Source organism: Amblyraja radiata, chromosome 33 (assembly GCF_010909765.2).
Source record: "Amblyraja radiata isolate CabotCenter1 chromosome 33, sAmbRad1.1.pri, whole genome shotgun sequence".
NCBI lineage: Eukaryota > Metazoa > Chordata > Chondrichthyes > Rajiformes > Rajidae > Amblyraja > Amblyraja radiata.
In genome coordinates this window covers 15,826,888-15,843,540 of record NC_045988.1, presented here as the reverse complement: position 1 = coordinate 15,843,540, position 16,653 = coordinate 15,826,888, and the positions used below count along the sequence as shown (strand labels likewise).

The following is a 16,653-nucleotide window of genomic DNA, read 5'->3' as shown; positions in this document are numbered from 1 at the left end:
ATGTCAAACAAGGGCAAGACTTACACAGTAAATGGTAGGCCTCTGAGTACTGTTGTAGAGCAGAGGGATTTAGGAGTACAGGTGCATCGTTCCTTGAAGGTCGAGTTGCAAGTAGATAAGGTGGTCAAAAAGGCTTTTGGCATTTTGGCCTTCATCAGTCAGAGTATTGAGTATATAAGTTGGGAGGTCATGTGCAGTTGTATAAGACGTTGGTGAGACCACATTTAGAATATTGTGTTCAGTTCTGGGCACCATGTTATGGGAAAGATATTGTCAAGCTTGAAATGGTTCTGAAAAGATTTACGAGGATGTTGCCAGGACTAGAGGGTGTGAGCTATGGGGAGAGGTTGAGTTGGCTGGGTCTCTATTCCATGGAGCGCAGGAGGATGAGGGGGATCTTATAGAGGAGTACAAAATCATGAGAGGAATAGACCGGTAGATGCACAGGATCTCTTGCCCAGAGTAGGGGAATCGAGGACCAGAGGACATAGGTTCAAGTTGAAGGAGAAAAGATTTAATAGGAATCCGATGGTTAACTTTTTCACACAAAGGGTGGTGGGCATATGGAATAAGCTGCCAGAGGAGGTAGTTGAGGCTGGGACTATCCCATTGTTTAAGAAACAATTAGACAGGTGCATGGATAGGACAGGTTTAGAGGGATATGGACCAAGCGCAGGCAAGTGGGATAATGTAGCTGGGACATTGTTGGCCGGTGTGGGCGAGTTGGGACAAAAGGCCTGTTTCCACACTGTATCACTTATAACTCTATGACTCTAAATACACCCATAGTGTCAAGCATGAGAATGATGGTATATTGTTGGTGATTGTTGTTAATACCGCAATGGGGAAGTGATACAACTGGTTTCAGTCATGATACAAATAAATACAGGCCAGATATTACTCATGGTATCCACCCTTGCTTGTGGAAAGCACACATGATTGGGCAGGCCCAGTCAATCAAAATCCGAGCCATTCATCTCCACCAAAATTCTTTAAAGCACACTAAAGCGGACTTTAAAAATGCCTATCAGAAAATCTTTACATGGCTTAATATCCCATGAAATCGTTTATCTGAAAAGAAAAATGTAAAATTAAGATTAGAAGGAAAATACTAATTACTGAACCTGTTAAGTATTGCATTATATTTCCAAAATTGTACCCAGAGAAAATATATCGATTTGTCTTGCCCAAAGACAGGCAACATTCAATTTTCTCCTTCAAACAGCAGCCCCAGAAGTGGGTAGGAAGGAACTGCAGATGCTGGTTTAAACCGTTCTTTATTATTGTATTGCTGCTGACAACCCAAGGGGCGGGGCGCTACTCTGTGAGCGACTCGCGGCGCGCTGCTCCCGTATGTTTTCTGAGTTGTTTAGTGTTTTTCTGAGAGTCATTAAGTGCGGTATTTAACGACAGCAAGTATGACTACCAAGTAAGCTTTGTACTTGCTTTTGAGATCTGTGCACACTGTGTGTGCTCGCAGAAGTCTGTGTTGTATGACTGCTTGTCAGTACATTGTCCTGTTTGTATGTGGAGCCACGTCAAAGAAGATTTTCTGTTGCGACAGACAATAAAGTTTTCTGAATCTGAATCTGAATCTGAAGATAGATGCAAAATGCTGGAGTCACTCAGCGGGACAGGGAGCATCTCTGGAGATGAGGAATGGGTGACGTTTCGGGTCGAGACCCTTCCACATAAGTGGGCTTGCATTAGAACATGATGTCGGGTCTTGATAACCAGCTGGGGTCTGATGTACAAATGAAAGCTCACCCTGCCACTTCTGTGGAGGCTGAAAGTTGCTAGTTTGGTTATTTTTTACAGCATCAGTTGCGTGCACTGAGAAACAAGACTGGGCTGTTCAAAAGTAAACAGGTGGGGAACATTGAAGGCTTCTTTGTCCCACACCTCTGCAAAGGAATGAAGCAACAGAAACTGTCTGTCACAGCATTGCATAACTTCAGAACTGTCTTTTGTGTAAGTTAACATCATACTCTGAAAGTTGCATAAATGGGAGGTGTTTAAGTATGATAATTTGATGAAGTGCATTTGCAAATCAGACAAATTGTGCAAGAATATAAAGCTCTCTTCCCATCACCAACCCCTATCTCCAGGCAGGTAGGTGCAAGTGAATACCGATCACCATCAGCAAGCCTGAACGGAGAGGATTGAACCAGCACTGAAAATTCATTCTCACCACAACCACAACAGGAGGTAAGTCGAACACTGCAGCTTTTACTTAGTAAATAAATGAAATATTTTTTATTATTAAAGTTTCAATATACTCTGAAGAAACAAATTCAATAATGTAGAAATTGCATAAAAAAAGATAAGACAAACAGACACAGACTCCACTAAAGGAGTTATTTCCAGAAGGCACTGTCTGGGTTTAATGAATGTAGCCATTATTTTATGACTGATTAGCTTTATATGTGGTCCTTCAGGATGTTCGTGTTGAACTCAGCAGATATATTCAGTGGCTTGTTCCAAAATGTATTCACAAGGGGCATTAATCTAAAAGCATCCAGTAGTTTGAGGAGCTTAGGTATTTAATGAATAATCGTGTCATCAGAAATGCAAACACTCTGCAGCTCTGAGTTGTGAATTTTAAGATGAATTGGATTCTTCTTCCAGATTTTGCAAAGCTTAGTGTTTGACTTCAAAAACAACATTAAATGTTTTTAGGATACGATGTTGTATTGTATAGAATAATTCCTAATTAATGGTGTAAGGTGCAGAAACAGAGATGGACTGGAAATATAGTTGAATTGAAACAAGCAAGAAAAAGGCTATTAAAAATGCTTTTGGTATTCTTCACTTTAAAAATGGAATCCAAAAAAACAACAAAGAAAAATAAATTGTATTAAACCCGAAAGAAATGTCAGTTTGAGCCTCACATTGTAGTGGTTGCAGTGGAAGTTTACTAGAACAATAGGAAGGAAACGCTACATCAAGTACAAGCACCAGTAGGTAGACTAGGGTTCCATTTCCTTTGTTTAGGGAAGAGCATGGTGCAAGTGTTCAAAATACCAGAGAGTTCAGATCGTATAAACAATGAGAAACTTTTTTTGTGAAGCAGCCAGACAAATTACTTAGTTGGCAAACAAACATGAGGTGAGTTGAGGACAACCTTTTTAACACAATGTATTCGTAATGTCTGAAGTACACTGTCTGATATACGGGTGGAAGTAACTTGAACACAACCCTGCTCTTGGAAGGTAATCAAAACGTTTTTCAGATACAGGAGTTTGAATTTAATGGATTTACGATGCAAAAATAAAAAACAAAGCATAATCATAAGTGCATATACAGTGCACGAGTTGTTAAAATAGTTAACAATATTGAGGGAGGGAATGTTAAACTGCTCAGCCCCCTGTTTTCACGGTAAAAGAGAAAGAGACTAATTGAGTAACTCTGAAGAACTGCTGTCTTATTTTTTTCGTGTATATACATATTTTTATTTAAATACTAGACTAAGTGGGACCCATTGGGTCCCAGCATCACACGGGAGGGCTGGTCACCAACGCAATATTCCACCTCTCCACCAATTCCAATATTGCTCGCCAGTGGGGGGGGGGGGGGGGCTTTCTGTTGCCCTAGTATGGGTGTTGCGGGACAAAGGTACTGGTTTCCAGAGGACTAGTATAGACATTGTGGGCCGAATGGATTCTTGGGCTGGCAGCCAACTGTTGCAACGATTTTAAAAGCCAAGCCAAGGCAAACAATTTGGCTGCAGCCACCCGATAACCAAGTTCATTTTGTGAACACAAACTTTATAAAAAGGCAAGGCAAACAATTGGGCAGCAGCCATCCGACAACCAAAATTCATTTTGTGAACACAAACTTTTTAAAAAGGCGAGGCAAACAATTGGGCAGCAGCCACCTGACAACCAAAATTCATTTTGTGAACACAAACTTTTTAAAAAGGCGAGCCAAACAATTGGGCAGCAGCCACTTTACTGCCGCATCGAGGGGACTCACCGTGGAGTAGACGTGTGCTGAGTGAGGGACTACACTTCCGGGTTTTATAGTCCCTCCCCCCTGCCGCCAGTGGGGGCAGCAGAGAGAATGGGGATTTTTTTTAAAACATTAATATCTCTCTGATTTTTCATCACTGGGAAAAATTCTCCGGTCCCGGAAGGCGGAGGGGGGCTCTGAGCGAGGTGGCCAAAAATGACATGGCGGCATTCTCTCGGAAATAGCAGCACAGTGGGCCAAAAGCCGTCAAGTTCAGACTTTTAGTAATATAGATAGATAGATAGATTCTGTACCTTAATCTGACTGCAGAAAGACAAAAGGGCTTAGCTTTTCTTTGTTCATAAGATGTGCCCGGCATCACCACTGTAATGTAAGGGAGGTGAGCAGATGACGAAAATCATGAGTTGTACAAGACTTTTAGATCTTTGTGAGACGTTGCCCAGTCATTCTGTTAAAAGAGATATCAGTGTTTTGTTACTCTCCGATTAGTCATAAGCAGTGATCACAGAAAGCTTATCTCTCAACAGCACTTTAAGTTCAAAATTTTAATTTCACATAACAATACCTGCCAATGCGTCTTGGCCATTAAGCAATATGCTATGCACATAAATCAATTAAAGATGCTGAAAAAGTAAATGAGTTTGCACTGGTTTTGCACTTTTCGCGCTATATAGGCCATTCAGCCCAACGAGTCTCTGCCAGCTCTCTGGGCAATCCCATCAAATTTATCCCCCCACATCACCATGTAACTTGTTCATTCTCAACCATCATCTCCACCCTGAGTCTCCTTTCCCCACCTACATTGCAAGTAATTTACAGTGACTAATTAACTTGCTAACCAGCACATCTTCAGTTCAGTTCAGTTTAGTTTATTGTCACGTGCACCGAGGCACAGTGAAAAACTTTTGTTGCGTGCTAACCAGCCAGCGGAAAGACCATTGAATTCTCCCAATTTTGTTAGATGAACATTGAATTCTCCCAATTCTGTTAGTCCTTGCTGTCTCCTCCCCTTCCTCAGCCCTCGGGCTGTCTCCTCCCATCCCTCAGCCTTCAGGCTCCTCCTCCTCCTTTTTCCTTTCTTCTCCCCGTCCCCCCAACCCCCCATCAGTCTGAAGAAGGGTTTTGGCCCGAAACGTTGCCTATTTCCTTCGCTGCATAGATGCTGCTGCACCCGCTGAGTTTCTCCAGCATTTTTGTGTACCAGCGGAAAAACAATACCTGATTACAATCGAGCCATTCGCAGTGTACAGATACATGATCCAGAACTTTTATCTTTGGGATCTTTGGGATGGGCCGAGCTCAGGGAAACCCACGCAATCAAGTGGAAAAGGAACAAATGTGACTAATGCCACACAGATAGCGCTGGAACCCAGTTCTGGATCCGTGAGACTGAAAGTTCACTGCTGAGCTACTGTGCCGACCACAGAGCAAAGCAAACTTTAATGACCAGTTTTACATTGCCTTCTTTAATGACCATGAGAGAGTGAACTATCTCATGTGGTATCATGCTGGATGTTTTCCCACATCAGACATGCACATAATGATGTCAATTATCTTGACTCGCGTCATTATCCTTTCCAACAAAAAACTGAATTTTTAACATTCACAACAGGACTGTCGTTTGGAAGTCCATCAAAGTACAAAGCATGCAACCTGCTGAGGTACACCTGTTGATATTATTAAATGGCCATTCAACTCCGAGCTGGGTGCTATCTGTGCAGAGTTTGCGCATCCCCCCTACAATCGTGTCGATTTCCTCTGGGTGCTCGGGTTTTCTCCCATTTCCCAAAGACTTGCGGGTTTGTAGGTTAATTGGCCTCTGTAAATTGCCCCTAGTGTTTAATGGGATAACTAATGTGAATTGATGGTACAATGGTTGGTGTGAACTCGATAGGCCAGAGGACCTATTTTCATGCTATATCTCGAAAACAAAGTAATGTTTATTTGTCAATATGTGTGTTTCATACGTATTTTTGTATATCCAGTGTTCTTTTCTCTGGCCTGGACTCCATTGAACCTGACTTGCTTATTAACCTCTTGCCTTATTCAATATCTCTTTAATGACTCTTTCAAAGAACTGTTCTGAGGCCTTCCCTCCTTTTGAGCAGTCATCAAGTCTGTTTCTGTTGTGTGGTTGCCTTGGGAAGGGTGTTGTCAAAGACTGACAAATGTTAATTTTAGATGCACAACCATCTGGCAGCAGATAAATTGTGAGTAATCTCATAGGTAACCAATCAGACCGGAGCCAGAATCATTTTCATGAGGAGACCATGATAAAGCTGTTGCATGAGATGGAGTCAATGTCCTAATCTTATTTGAATAACCTATGAGACTGAAGTGGCTGCCTCACTTGGGCGACCTAATTGGTGAGTTTAGGAGAGTTTGAAAAAATGTAATGTTGAAGGCCTCCTTCAACCTCCTTCGACTATTTTGAAGACCAGCTACAACTAGCTACGACTAACTTCAGGAAAATTGGACACCGAATAATGGGGAGTGAAGATGACCTCCTTCGATCTCCTTCGACCTCCTTTCGAGTATGATGAAGACTGTCTACGACTACCTTTGACTACCCTCGATTACCTACGACTAACATGCCGACCTACTACGACTAAGCCTACGAGTAAAAAAAAGTATAGATTTTTTCCAATGCGACCTTTTTTTACTGGCGGGCATTTTTTAACATGTTGAAAAAAACACTGCGACCTAGCTGAGGCCTCAAGTACACGGGGACTACTCTCAAGCATGGAGGAGAGTTACAAAGACCTCCTACGACCTCGTGTCGACCATGCTGCGAGTATGAGTTGAGGACAAACTCGCCAGAACTCGCGGATTAGGTTGCCCAAGTGGGACAGCCCCTTAACTCAACATAATAGCTTGTTTCAGTGCAGGGTAAATAAACTGTGCCCTAATTTCTGGGCAGCCGTATCTCAGGCCTTAATATTAAGCAGGGAACGACCACATGTGGTACAGATGTATCTCTGGTGAGTTATACTGTGATTTATAAGCATTAGCAAAAATATTCTAATGTACTGTAGTCCATATTAACAGGGCAGGTGCGAAGGTGCGATTACCTTTTTACAAATGAATCATCAAGAACACCTCAACCTTTGTTGCCTCGCAAGTCAGATTATGTAATGAACTCCTTTAGACTTTAAAGATACAGCGCGGAAATAGGCCCTTCAGGGCCAACGAGTGATCATCCCATACACAAGCGCTATCCTACACACTAGAGACAATATACAATTTTACTGAAGCCAATTAACCTACAAACCAGTACGTCTTTGGAGTGTGGGAATAAATACTTGGTTGTGGAGCTAACCCTTGTTAGCCAAATTGCTGCCATTCCAAGAGGGCAGATGAATAAATAAATCTCGAGGTCTCTAGAAACATAGAAACATGGAAACATAGAAATTAGGTGCAGGAGTAGGCCATTCGGCCCTTCGAGCCTGCACCGCCATTCAATATGATCATGGCTGATCATCCAACTCAGTATCCCGTACCTGCCTTCTCTCCATACCCTCTGATCCCCTTAGCCACAAGGGCCACATCTAACTCCCTCTTAAATATAGCTAATTGTTTCTAAAGGGACAATAGCAACATTTAGAAGGCATTTTGACAGACACATGACCAGACAGGAGTTGGAGGGATATAGACAATATGTAGGTAAATGTGCAGTTTAAATTGACATCTTGATTGCCAAATACATCTCGGGCTGAAGTGCCTGTTCCTGTGCTATGCTGTGATATTGTTATCGGTAGCTGATGAAATGGCTCAATAAATCACAATCATTACATGACCAAGGATGTGGTTAAGATACTGTGAAATAAGAGTTCCTTGTGTCATGGCCTGTCAGGATGTTGCAAAAGCGTTCGTTAGATTTATTATTTTTTTTCGCTGAAATCATAACCATCTTGTGAAAGTACATTTTCACATTAGAATTAACAAACAGGACATTCCTACAAATGCATTAATGAGTCTTCTCTACAGACTGGAGGTGACCTGAGCTTTTTTGCCAGGCAAGTACAGGAGTTATACTCTGTTCCTTACTCATGACTTTGAGTGAGTGTAAATTTGTTTACAAGTTGATAATAAATGACTATAGCGCCATAATGAGATTTCCACACTCTCGTTCAGAAGCCTGGATGAAGGATGCAAACACAAGAGTTTATTTTTCACCACAGTAAGTTCAGTTCAATAAATAAAACAAAAGGTATGAGCAGACAGAGCAGTACTTTGGGTAAAAGCACGCACACATTCCGCTGAGAAGGAGTGAGATAGACAATTTCATGCAAAAACCCCAAATGGATAATGAAGTACTTGATACATAGATAGGCATGCCAGTAAAGCCATCAAGGTCAAGAACAACTCTATTTGTGAACAGGGTTTTACCAAGAGCTTGTAGCCTATTCTTTCCAGCTTGGTCAAGTGAGCAGATTTGCTCAGAATACCTATGGGATTCAATCATCTAGTGGCATCATTTGGAGGCTGGGCCAGAGACAATAGACAATAGGTGCAGGAGTAGGCCATTCAGCCCTTCGAGCCAGCACCGTCATTCACTGTGATCATGGCTGTTCATCCACAATCAGTCCCCTGATCCTGCCTTCTCCCCATATCCCTATCTAACTCTCTCTTGAAAGCATCCAGAGAATTGGCCTCCACTGCCGTCTGAGGCAGAGAATTCCACAGATTCACAGCTCTGAGTGAAAAAGTTTTTTCTCATCTCCGTTCTAAATGGCCTACCCCTTATTCTTAACTGCGGCCCCTGGTTCTGGACTCCCCCAACATTGGGAACATGTTTCTTGCCTCTAGCATGTCCAATCCCTTAATAATCTTAGATTAATGGAACTATTGCAACATGGAAGGTGGCTGATTACTCGATCGTAATGTAATGCTGATGTCACTCGTACAGTATCCCCTGATTACTAAATGCATGTCAGTATCACGCCTTCTTGGTTTTGTAACCTGAGAAAGCTTGGTTCTAGCTTGACTAGATGTAGCTGTTTACCCTTATAACTGACCATGATGTGATCACCTGCAGCACTGAGAGTTGCTTTTGCAGGCTCCTTATAAACTGCATCCTGATCGGTGAGTTTTATTAGCATTGTAAACAGACCTACTCCTGGAAATCACATGAATTACTGTTAGAAAAGGCCTAACATGCAACAGGGACGTCCCATTGTTTAATCAGGCCTTACAGAGTAGATCAGGAAACAAAAGTGCTGTACGATCCAGCCACTGGCCTTCTTGATGTTGATGTTGGAGGAAACACAAGGAATTTAGTGCACCATTGAGTTTCAAACTTCTGGCACAGTCGTTAGATCAATTTCTGCCTGGATTTTCTCCAAATCCCCAGGCCAGAATCCCCTTTAAATGAATGGTGACCTCCATCCAATGCTTGGTCCAGAATCACCTAGACACATTCCCAAGTGTGTGGTGTTCTGTGATGGAGTGGAGTGGCACACAGACGCACATATCACCTGGCTTGTCTTAAATACACAACGTAAATCTGTGACTCGCTTAACTGGGATACCTGTGGCTCAGTACATAAATTGATTGATTGATTGATTGATTGATTATACCTTTAATAATCCATTACAGTAAATTACAGTGCCACGACAGCTTCAAGACAGACATAACACCACACATTTCCTCAAATAGCTTCCATACTTAACAAGTTAAAATACAAGTTAAAATACAAGTTAAAATACAATGAATGAAAAAAAAAGTGCAGTTATTTATGCGCATTATGTAACCTTATAGCAGCTGGTATACAAGACTTCCTATGTCTCTCAGTTTTGCACATTGGTGCAATCAGTCTCTGACTGAAGATGCTGCTCTTGATCACCTTCAGGGCATGGAGTGGGTGAGTGGGGTTGGTCATTATTGAACCCAGTTTGTTCAGAGTTCTGGCCTCTGCCACCTGCTGGACCGTTCGTTGCTCAGCCCCGACCACTGAGCCGGCCTTCCTGATCAGCTTGTCCAGTCTGTTTTTGTCCGCTATGCGGGCGCCATCTCCCCAACAGGCCACAGCAAAAAACAGAGCACTGGCCACCACTGAATGGTAGACACTGCACAGCAGGGGTTGGCAGATGTTAAATGACCTCAGCCTCCTTAAAAAATACAGTCGGCTTTGTCCCTTCCTGTACACCGCCTCCATTTGACTCTTCCAGTCCAGCTCACTGTCAAGCTGCACACCAAGGTACCTGTGATTAGCGACCACCTCCACCTCAGTGCCCTTAATGGTGATTGGTGTTGGTTGAGTCCTCCTCCTTCCCCTCCTGAAGTCCACAACTATCTCCTTGGTTTTTGTGGTGTTAAGATGGAGGTTATTGTGTGCACTCCACTCCACAAAGTTGCTTATTATGTCTCTATACTCCTCCTCATTGCCCCCTTTGATGAGGCCGACAACAGCTGTGTCATCCGAAAGTTTCTGCAAAAAGCAGCTGTTGGTGTTATATTGGAGATCCGCTGTGTAGGTGGTAAACAGGAATGGAGCCAGCACAGTTCCTTGTGGAGCCCCTGTGCTGCTCAAGATGGTGCTTGAGACATTGTTCTGTAAGCGCACGTACTGTGGTCTGAGGGAAAGGTAATCCAAACACCGCAGTACCAGTGATGGATCCACTTTCATCTTCTCCATCTTCTCCCCTAGCAGCCGGGGCTGAAATGTGTTAAAGGCACTTGAGAAGTCAAAAAATGTAATCCTTACAGATGCATCAGTAGTGTCCAAATGTGTGTACACCCTCTGCAGCATGTAAATGAGAGCATCATCGACACTGATGTTAGGCTGATATGCAAACTGCAAAGGATCCATTTGAGTTGACACACTAGTCCTGATGTAGGAGAGGACAAGTCTCTCAAATGTCTTCATAATGTGTGAGGTGAGCGCTACTGGTCTGTAGTCATTGTGGTGAGTGGGATGGGTCTTCTTTGGGACAGGTACCAGGCAAGATGTTTTCCACAGCCTTGGAACCTTCTGTAGACGCAAGCTCAGGTTGAACAGGTGTGTTAGGATACCACACAGCTCTGAAGAGCAGGTCTTCAGTAGCCTTGGGCTGGTGTCATCGGGCCCCACTGCCTTCCCTGGCTTCAGTCTGTCCAGCATCATCTTGACCTGAGCAGTATGAAGAGTCATAGGTGGGGCTGCTGGTGGAGTGGGAGGTGGAAAGAGGGGACTCCGTACAGGTGACATCTCAGGAGTGTTGGAGAAAGGGAGAGGAGGTGGAGAGGAAGCAGCAATGGTCAGCAGACCAGGTGGGGGAGGCTGGGGTGGTGTGGGGCAGTCAAATCTGTTGAAAAATCTGTTCAGATCATCAGCCAGACTCTGTTCACCATCAGGCAGTGTACCACCCTTCTGCTTCATGCCAGTGATCTTTCGCATTCCAGCCCATACCTGCTTCACTCCATCTTGCTGCAGCTGTCGTTCTAATTTGAACCTAATTTGAATCTAAAATGCGAGCCGTGGTCAGGACATTTCAATCCAATGTGTTGTAAATCTCACAAATCTCTCTCCAAACTTCACAATTCTTACCCTTGCTTTAAACAAGGGTGTGTTGCCATTTTCAGGGAGGGCCTTGATTCAGTTGTAGTCATCTCAGCTCTCAGTGAAACTTTCATGCTTTTCTCCTGGACAAAAATCACACAACCCTTTTACACAAAGTTCCAAAATGCAGCATAATGATGCTGACATCCAGGCGATACATTAAGTTATCTCTCACTCAGCTGTGTTTATAATTAATAATTATGGCAACTTTGAAAAGTAGCATTAATCTTTGTCTATTGGACTTCCTTTATTTTTGTAATACGATATGTTATTCCAATGTTTATTATTATATGATTACTAATTAGGTCATTATTATTATTATTATATAAGATAGACACAAAAAGCTGGAGTAACTCAGCGGGACAGGCAGCATCTCTGGAGATAAGGAACGGGTGACATTTCGGGTCGAGATCCTTCTTCAGGCTTCTCCGATTCACTCTTCCCTCATTCCTTCTCTCCAGAACTTCTCTCCAGTTTAAACTAGCATCTGTAGTTCCTTCCTACACATTATTATATAAGATTTTGGTTCATTAGTCGCACCCCACTTTAATTTTATACCTGAAATTGTTGTATTGGGGATGTATTTTGTGTGGTGCAGATAGTCCCCTGGAGGACATGTGGAGACTGCATGTTGAGTTACCTGCTACCGTAATTGCCTGCGATTAAAGAAAAGTAAAAAACCCAACCTGTAGCTCAATTATTACCCACACTTCAGAACATAGCATTACAATCAGATTAGAAAATGCTCAGCGGATCAGAAATCATGTGTGCAAGGAGAAAAAGTGGGAAGAGAGGCAAAAACTGAAGAAGGGTCTCGACCCAAAACATCATCCATTCATTCACCCCATAAATGCTGCCTGTCCCACTGAGTTACTCCAGCATTTTGTGTCTATCTTTGGTGTAAACCAGCATCTGCAGTTCCATCCTACACTTTCATCAATAGTTTCAGGTTAAAGATCCTCTATCTATCACCTGAAATGCCAAGTGTTGCTTTTAGCAGATATTGCCCAATTGAGCCTTTCCAGGATTTACTCTTTTTATTTCAGATTTCTAGCATCTTTTTATATCCGTTTTTTAATCCAAAAATCAGTGATTTTGGCTTGGTCTACTTGCTCTATTCTTATCCTGACTCTCAAACCTGACTCTCAGTTCAAAAATGATCTTTTGTGCACAGTTCTCACTGCTCTCTGTTCAGTTTGAGCATCTGTGAATCTGCTGCATCTACTTTTGGTTGTGAAGTGTTTTGAGATGTCATGAAGACTCACCATGTTGTCAGCAAATAGCTAAATAATTCAAAGTGGGTTAAGGAGCAGATATAAATTGAGTTGCTTTCTTAGCTTTCCAAATGCAGTCTGAGACACATACAGATGAGGTGATGTCTGTTTAATGCACAATTATGCTGATTTATTAAAGAAGTGACCATTGGTTTAAATTGAAGGCTACATTTTTTTTCACAATTCAAAGTAAAATTAAAATGAGTAACACCATTTATTGAAAATACTTGCAAGGTAATTGATATGTTTTATATACTGGCTGAGGAATTTGCAGAATTGTTCATGCATCAACACAAGAAATGTGTCATTCCAATAAACTGGGGAGATTTCAGCCTTTGCCCTCTCTGAAAATACCTCACTTTATTGTGAACTGCAATATCTATCTTCCATGCAGTAATATATTACAAATGCAACTTAATTTTCCAACCTGACAAGTAATCTCTTGCATTTCAAATCATTTTGTTGGTTATGTGTAACATTGTGTTATTAGATTAAAAAATTCAAAGCATTGTTTTATTTTCATGTTATATATCATTTCATAGGCGTAAATATCTAGTGCCTGCAAAATGAATTGTTAATATTATTTTTGATTTGCTAAAATTATGTTGCATTTAACACAAGTTGGGCACAAACAAAAATGTACAAGTCTGGCCAAATAGTGGTTTACATCGGAAATTAGTGCTAGAACAGCACTCGTTTATTATTAGTATTGCGATTGATATTTAGTACTAGCAACTCAAAAGAAAATTGCTCTATGTCACAGATATGCCACTATTACTTCTATTATTATTAAGCTTTTATATTAAGAGTCTACTGGAGAGGCAGTTGACGGCACGGAAAGCCGGCACCCGGGACAGGCTGGGTTAGCACACAGTCTGTGTCTTTCATGAGAAAGACACCCAATAAAGCTACGGAAAGGCCTAATGAACCACCGTGGCCTAAAAATCCATCAGGCGAGAATGAAATGCTCGGAGAAGGAGAAAGAGGTGCAACGCACGCACAGGCCTTGAACCTGGTAAGACGCAGGAGGAGCCCGGCCAGGACTCACCCCACAGAGCCCAATCCCTCCACGCACTAGAGTCTCCCAACCCCTGCAGAGTAGTTATTAAGATGGCTGATCCATGGGTGGTTGCTGCTGGGACGCAAGTCAGGGCCTGATCAACCCCGGCTGGGTCGCCTGGGTGAGGGTGTCTGATGTTGTGAGACCCGAAACACCCGATGACCCCAGATCACATCATTGAGGATGTGCCCCAGCGCATCTAGAAGATGTATCTTTTTCACAATGTATTGATTTGAGGTTCAATTGATTGAATTGAATTGAATTGAATTGAATACCTTTATTGTCATTCAGACCTTACGGTCTGAACGAAATTTTGTGTCTGCAGTCATACATACAATCATACAATAATAAACAACAATAAACACAATATACGTGACTTTCTCTTATAAATATTTTGATTACTTATTAAAAGCATATGCCAAGTTACTGTTTCTGATTAATTTTATTTCCATTTACTTATGTCATCTTTTATTTGATAAAGGTTTCGCTGTTAACGTCAAAGTTTGGAGCGTCTACGAAAATGGGATTGAAATCTCATGTAATTGTCTTCATTTTCTGCTTGTACTTGTTCAGTCTATCAACAGGTAAGACATGGTATTCATCTTGTGGAGTGTTGAAGATTTGTGATGTAATTCAGTTCTGGCAGAACTTTTCTTTGTTTTATAGTGCTGATCTTTCCAATATGTTTTATTATGTCTCTCATTCCAAACTACATTCAAATTCATCTCAGCTTTGAAACCATCTGTTCAGGGGTTGTTCACTTCCCCTGTGAGGGGGTGCGTGAATGTGTTTCCCTTGGGATTCCACTGGTTAGAGGGTTAATTGGCAACTATAAACTATCCCCAGTTCAGAGAACCAAGGTGGTAGGAAAACTGGGTGAGGAAATTTAATTGATGGGATTGCTCTGAGATGGGTACAGAGCTGAAGGGCCAAATTTTTTCCATCTATGTAATGAGAAATTATAAAAAATAGCATTTTATATCCCCTTTCTCTATTATGTTTATGTGGCTGATTTTGGGTGAGCTAGGTCCAAAAAATCAGCAGAACCTAACAATCCCCACATATTTTGCATTTGTTTTCTCTCTCACTGCCTCTCTCTCTCTGTGCCTCTCCCCGCCTCTGCCTCTCTCTCTCTCCCTTGCCGCCTATCTCTATCTTTCCCCACCTCTCTCTCTCCGCCTCTCTCTCCCTCCCCACCTCTCTCTCTCCCCACCTCTCTCTCTCTCTCTGCCTCTCTTTCTCTCTCCGCTCACCCTCCGCCTCTGCCTCTCTCTCTCTCTCTCTTTCTGCCTGTCACTGCCTCTTTCTCTCTGTCTCTCTTTCGCTGCCTCTGCCTCTCTCCCTCTCTCTCTGTCTCCGCCTCTCTTTCTTTCCCCGCTACTCTCTGCCTCACTGCTTCTCTCTCTCTCTCTTTCTCTTTGTCTCTCTGCCTCTGCCTCTCTCTCTATCTCTGAATATCTTGTGTTTATTTTTTAATATAAAGGCAATGCTCGCACTTCAGGGCCTTTTGAACAAACAGTAGCCAATAAACTAGTTTAATTTTGTGGTTGAGCTTATTCAATAGGGTTTGGGAAGGGAAATGTAACCAATATCCCTTTGCCTGATCACCATGATGAATCCTCTGCTAATTTGCACCATTTTTGAGGAAATAATCCAATTTGGTGATACACGTTGTCTAGGTGTTTGCAAGGGACAAGTCTGAGAAGAAACTCAAGTGAGGACATCTTTAAACAATGGAATTTAAATAATTTCCAAAAACAGCCTTCAAGAAACAGATCACCCCAGATAGCATGCAATTAGCTTGGTCATTCCTCCATTCAAATAAGTCAGTCAACCAAAGTAACTCAGAAATATCCAAAGCCAAATAAAGTTTTTTGTTTAAATGTCCATCAGCTAAAATTCTCTGTGTAGGAAGATGCCGGTTTAAATTCTCTACCCTAAATTTCAACTGTAGTTAGTTACATAAAATATGCTATATAATCGTACTACCACATTGGACTTTGCCTCAGAAATTAATTCCTTTAAAGTCATAAAGACTGACTTATGAGTGAATGCAACACTCATGGCCATGTAACACCTTTCAGAAGCCAAAATAAGGAGGTTTTCAGCATCTGTACTTTAGATAGTGTCACTTTATTAGCACTAGGGACCCTCCTAGAATCACAAGTAATTTCATTCAATTTTCTTGTTTTAATACACAAGAGTTTTACCACAGACGCATCAGGTAATTCTTCAATTTAATTCACAGCCACTGAGATAGGGAATGTACAGAAAACTGTGAAAATAAATAATTTTATATTTCATTGAATGAGAAGGTTCAGCAAGAGAAGAAGCCAGTTAAATTAACAATATATGATAAGAGAACTGGGAGGAAAAAGAAAGGAATGGGAACAAATGCACAAATACATCTTTCTTAGAGGGCTTTCTCTACAACTAACATTGCTATCATGGCAGATGATACCATTATGATCAGCCAAAATTATTTTTGGTACATTCGATTTAAAGTTGTATTTTTAGTGCAATGTGGTAACATCAACACAAAAAATAAAGAGTTATTATAAAAGTCGCAGAAGTCCACGGGAAACCTAAATGCTTACTTGGATCGGGGGCGATCCAGTACTTCCAACATGTGGACCAGACTTTGGTCGTTTTCTTTTCTTTTGAAAATGGCGTAAAAATATGGTGACTGTGCATTTTTTGGTTGTACAAAAGAATTTATGTGCGCACTGTAGACACAAAATGCTGGAGTAACTCAGCGGGTGAGGCAGCATCTCTGGAGAGAAGGAATGGGCGACGTTTCGGGTCGA

At 41.9% G+C, this 16,653-nt stretch overlaps 1 protein-coding gene across 1 annotated transcript in view; it reads left to right on the top strand.

The window, feature by feature from the left end:
- Positions 1-1,885: 1,885 nt before the first annotated feature.
- LOC116991128 (otoancorin-like) overlaps positions 1,886-16,653 on the top strand; it is a 73,355-nt gene continuing 58,587 nt past the window's right edge. The window contains exons 1-2 of the mRNA XM_033049490.1: positions 1,886-2,208; positions 14,328-14,430. Coding sequence (XP_032905381.1) covers positions 14,367-14,430 — 64 coding nt within the window. The 5' untranslated portion in view covers positions 1,886-2,208; positions 14,328-14,366. The remainder of the gene's footprint in view (positions 2,209-14,327; positions 14,431-16,653) is intronic.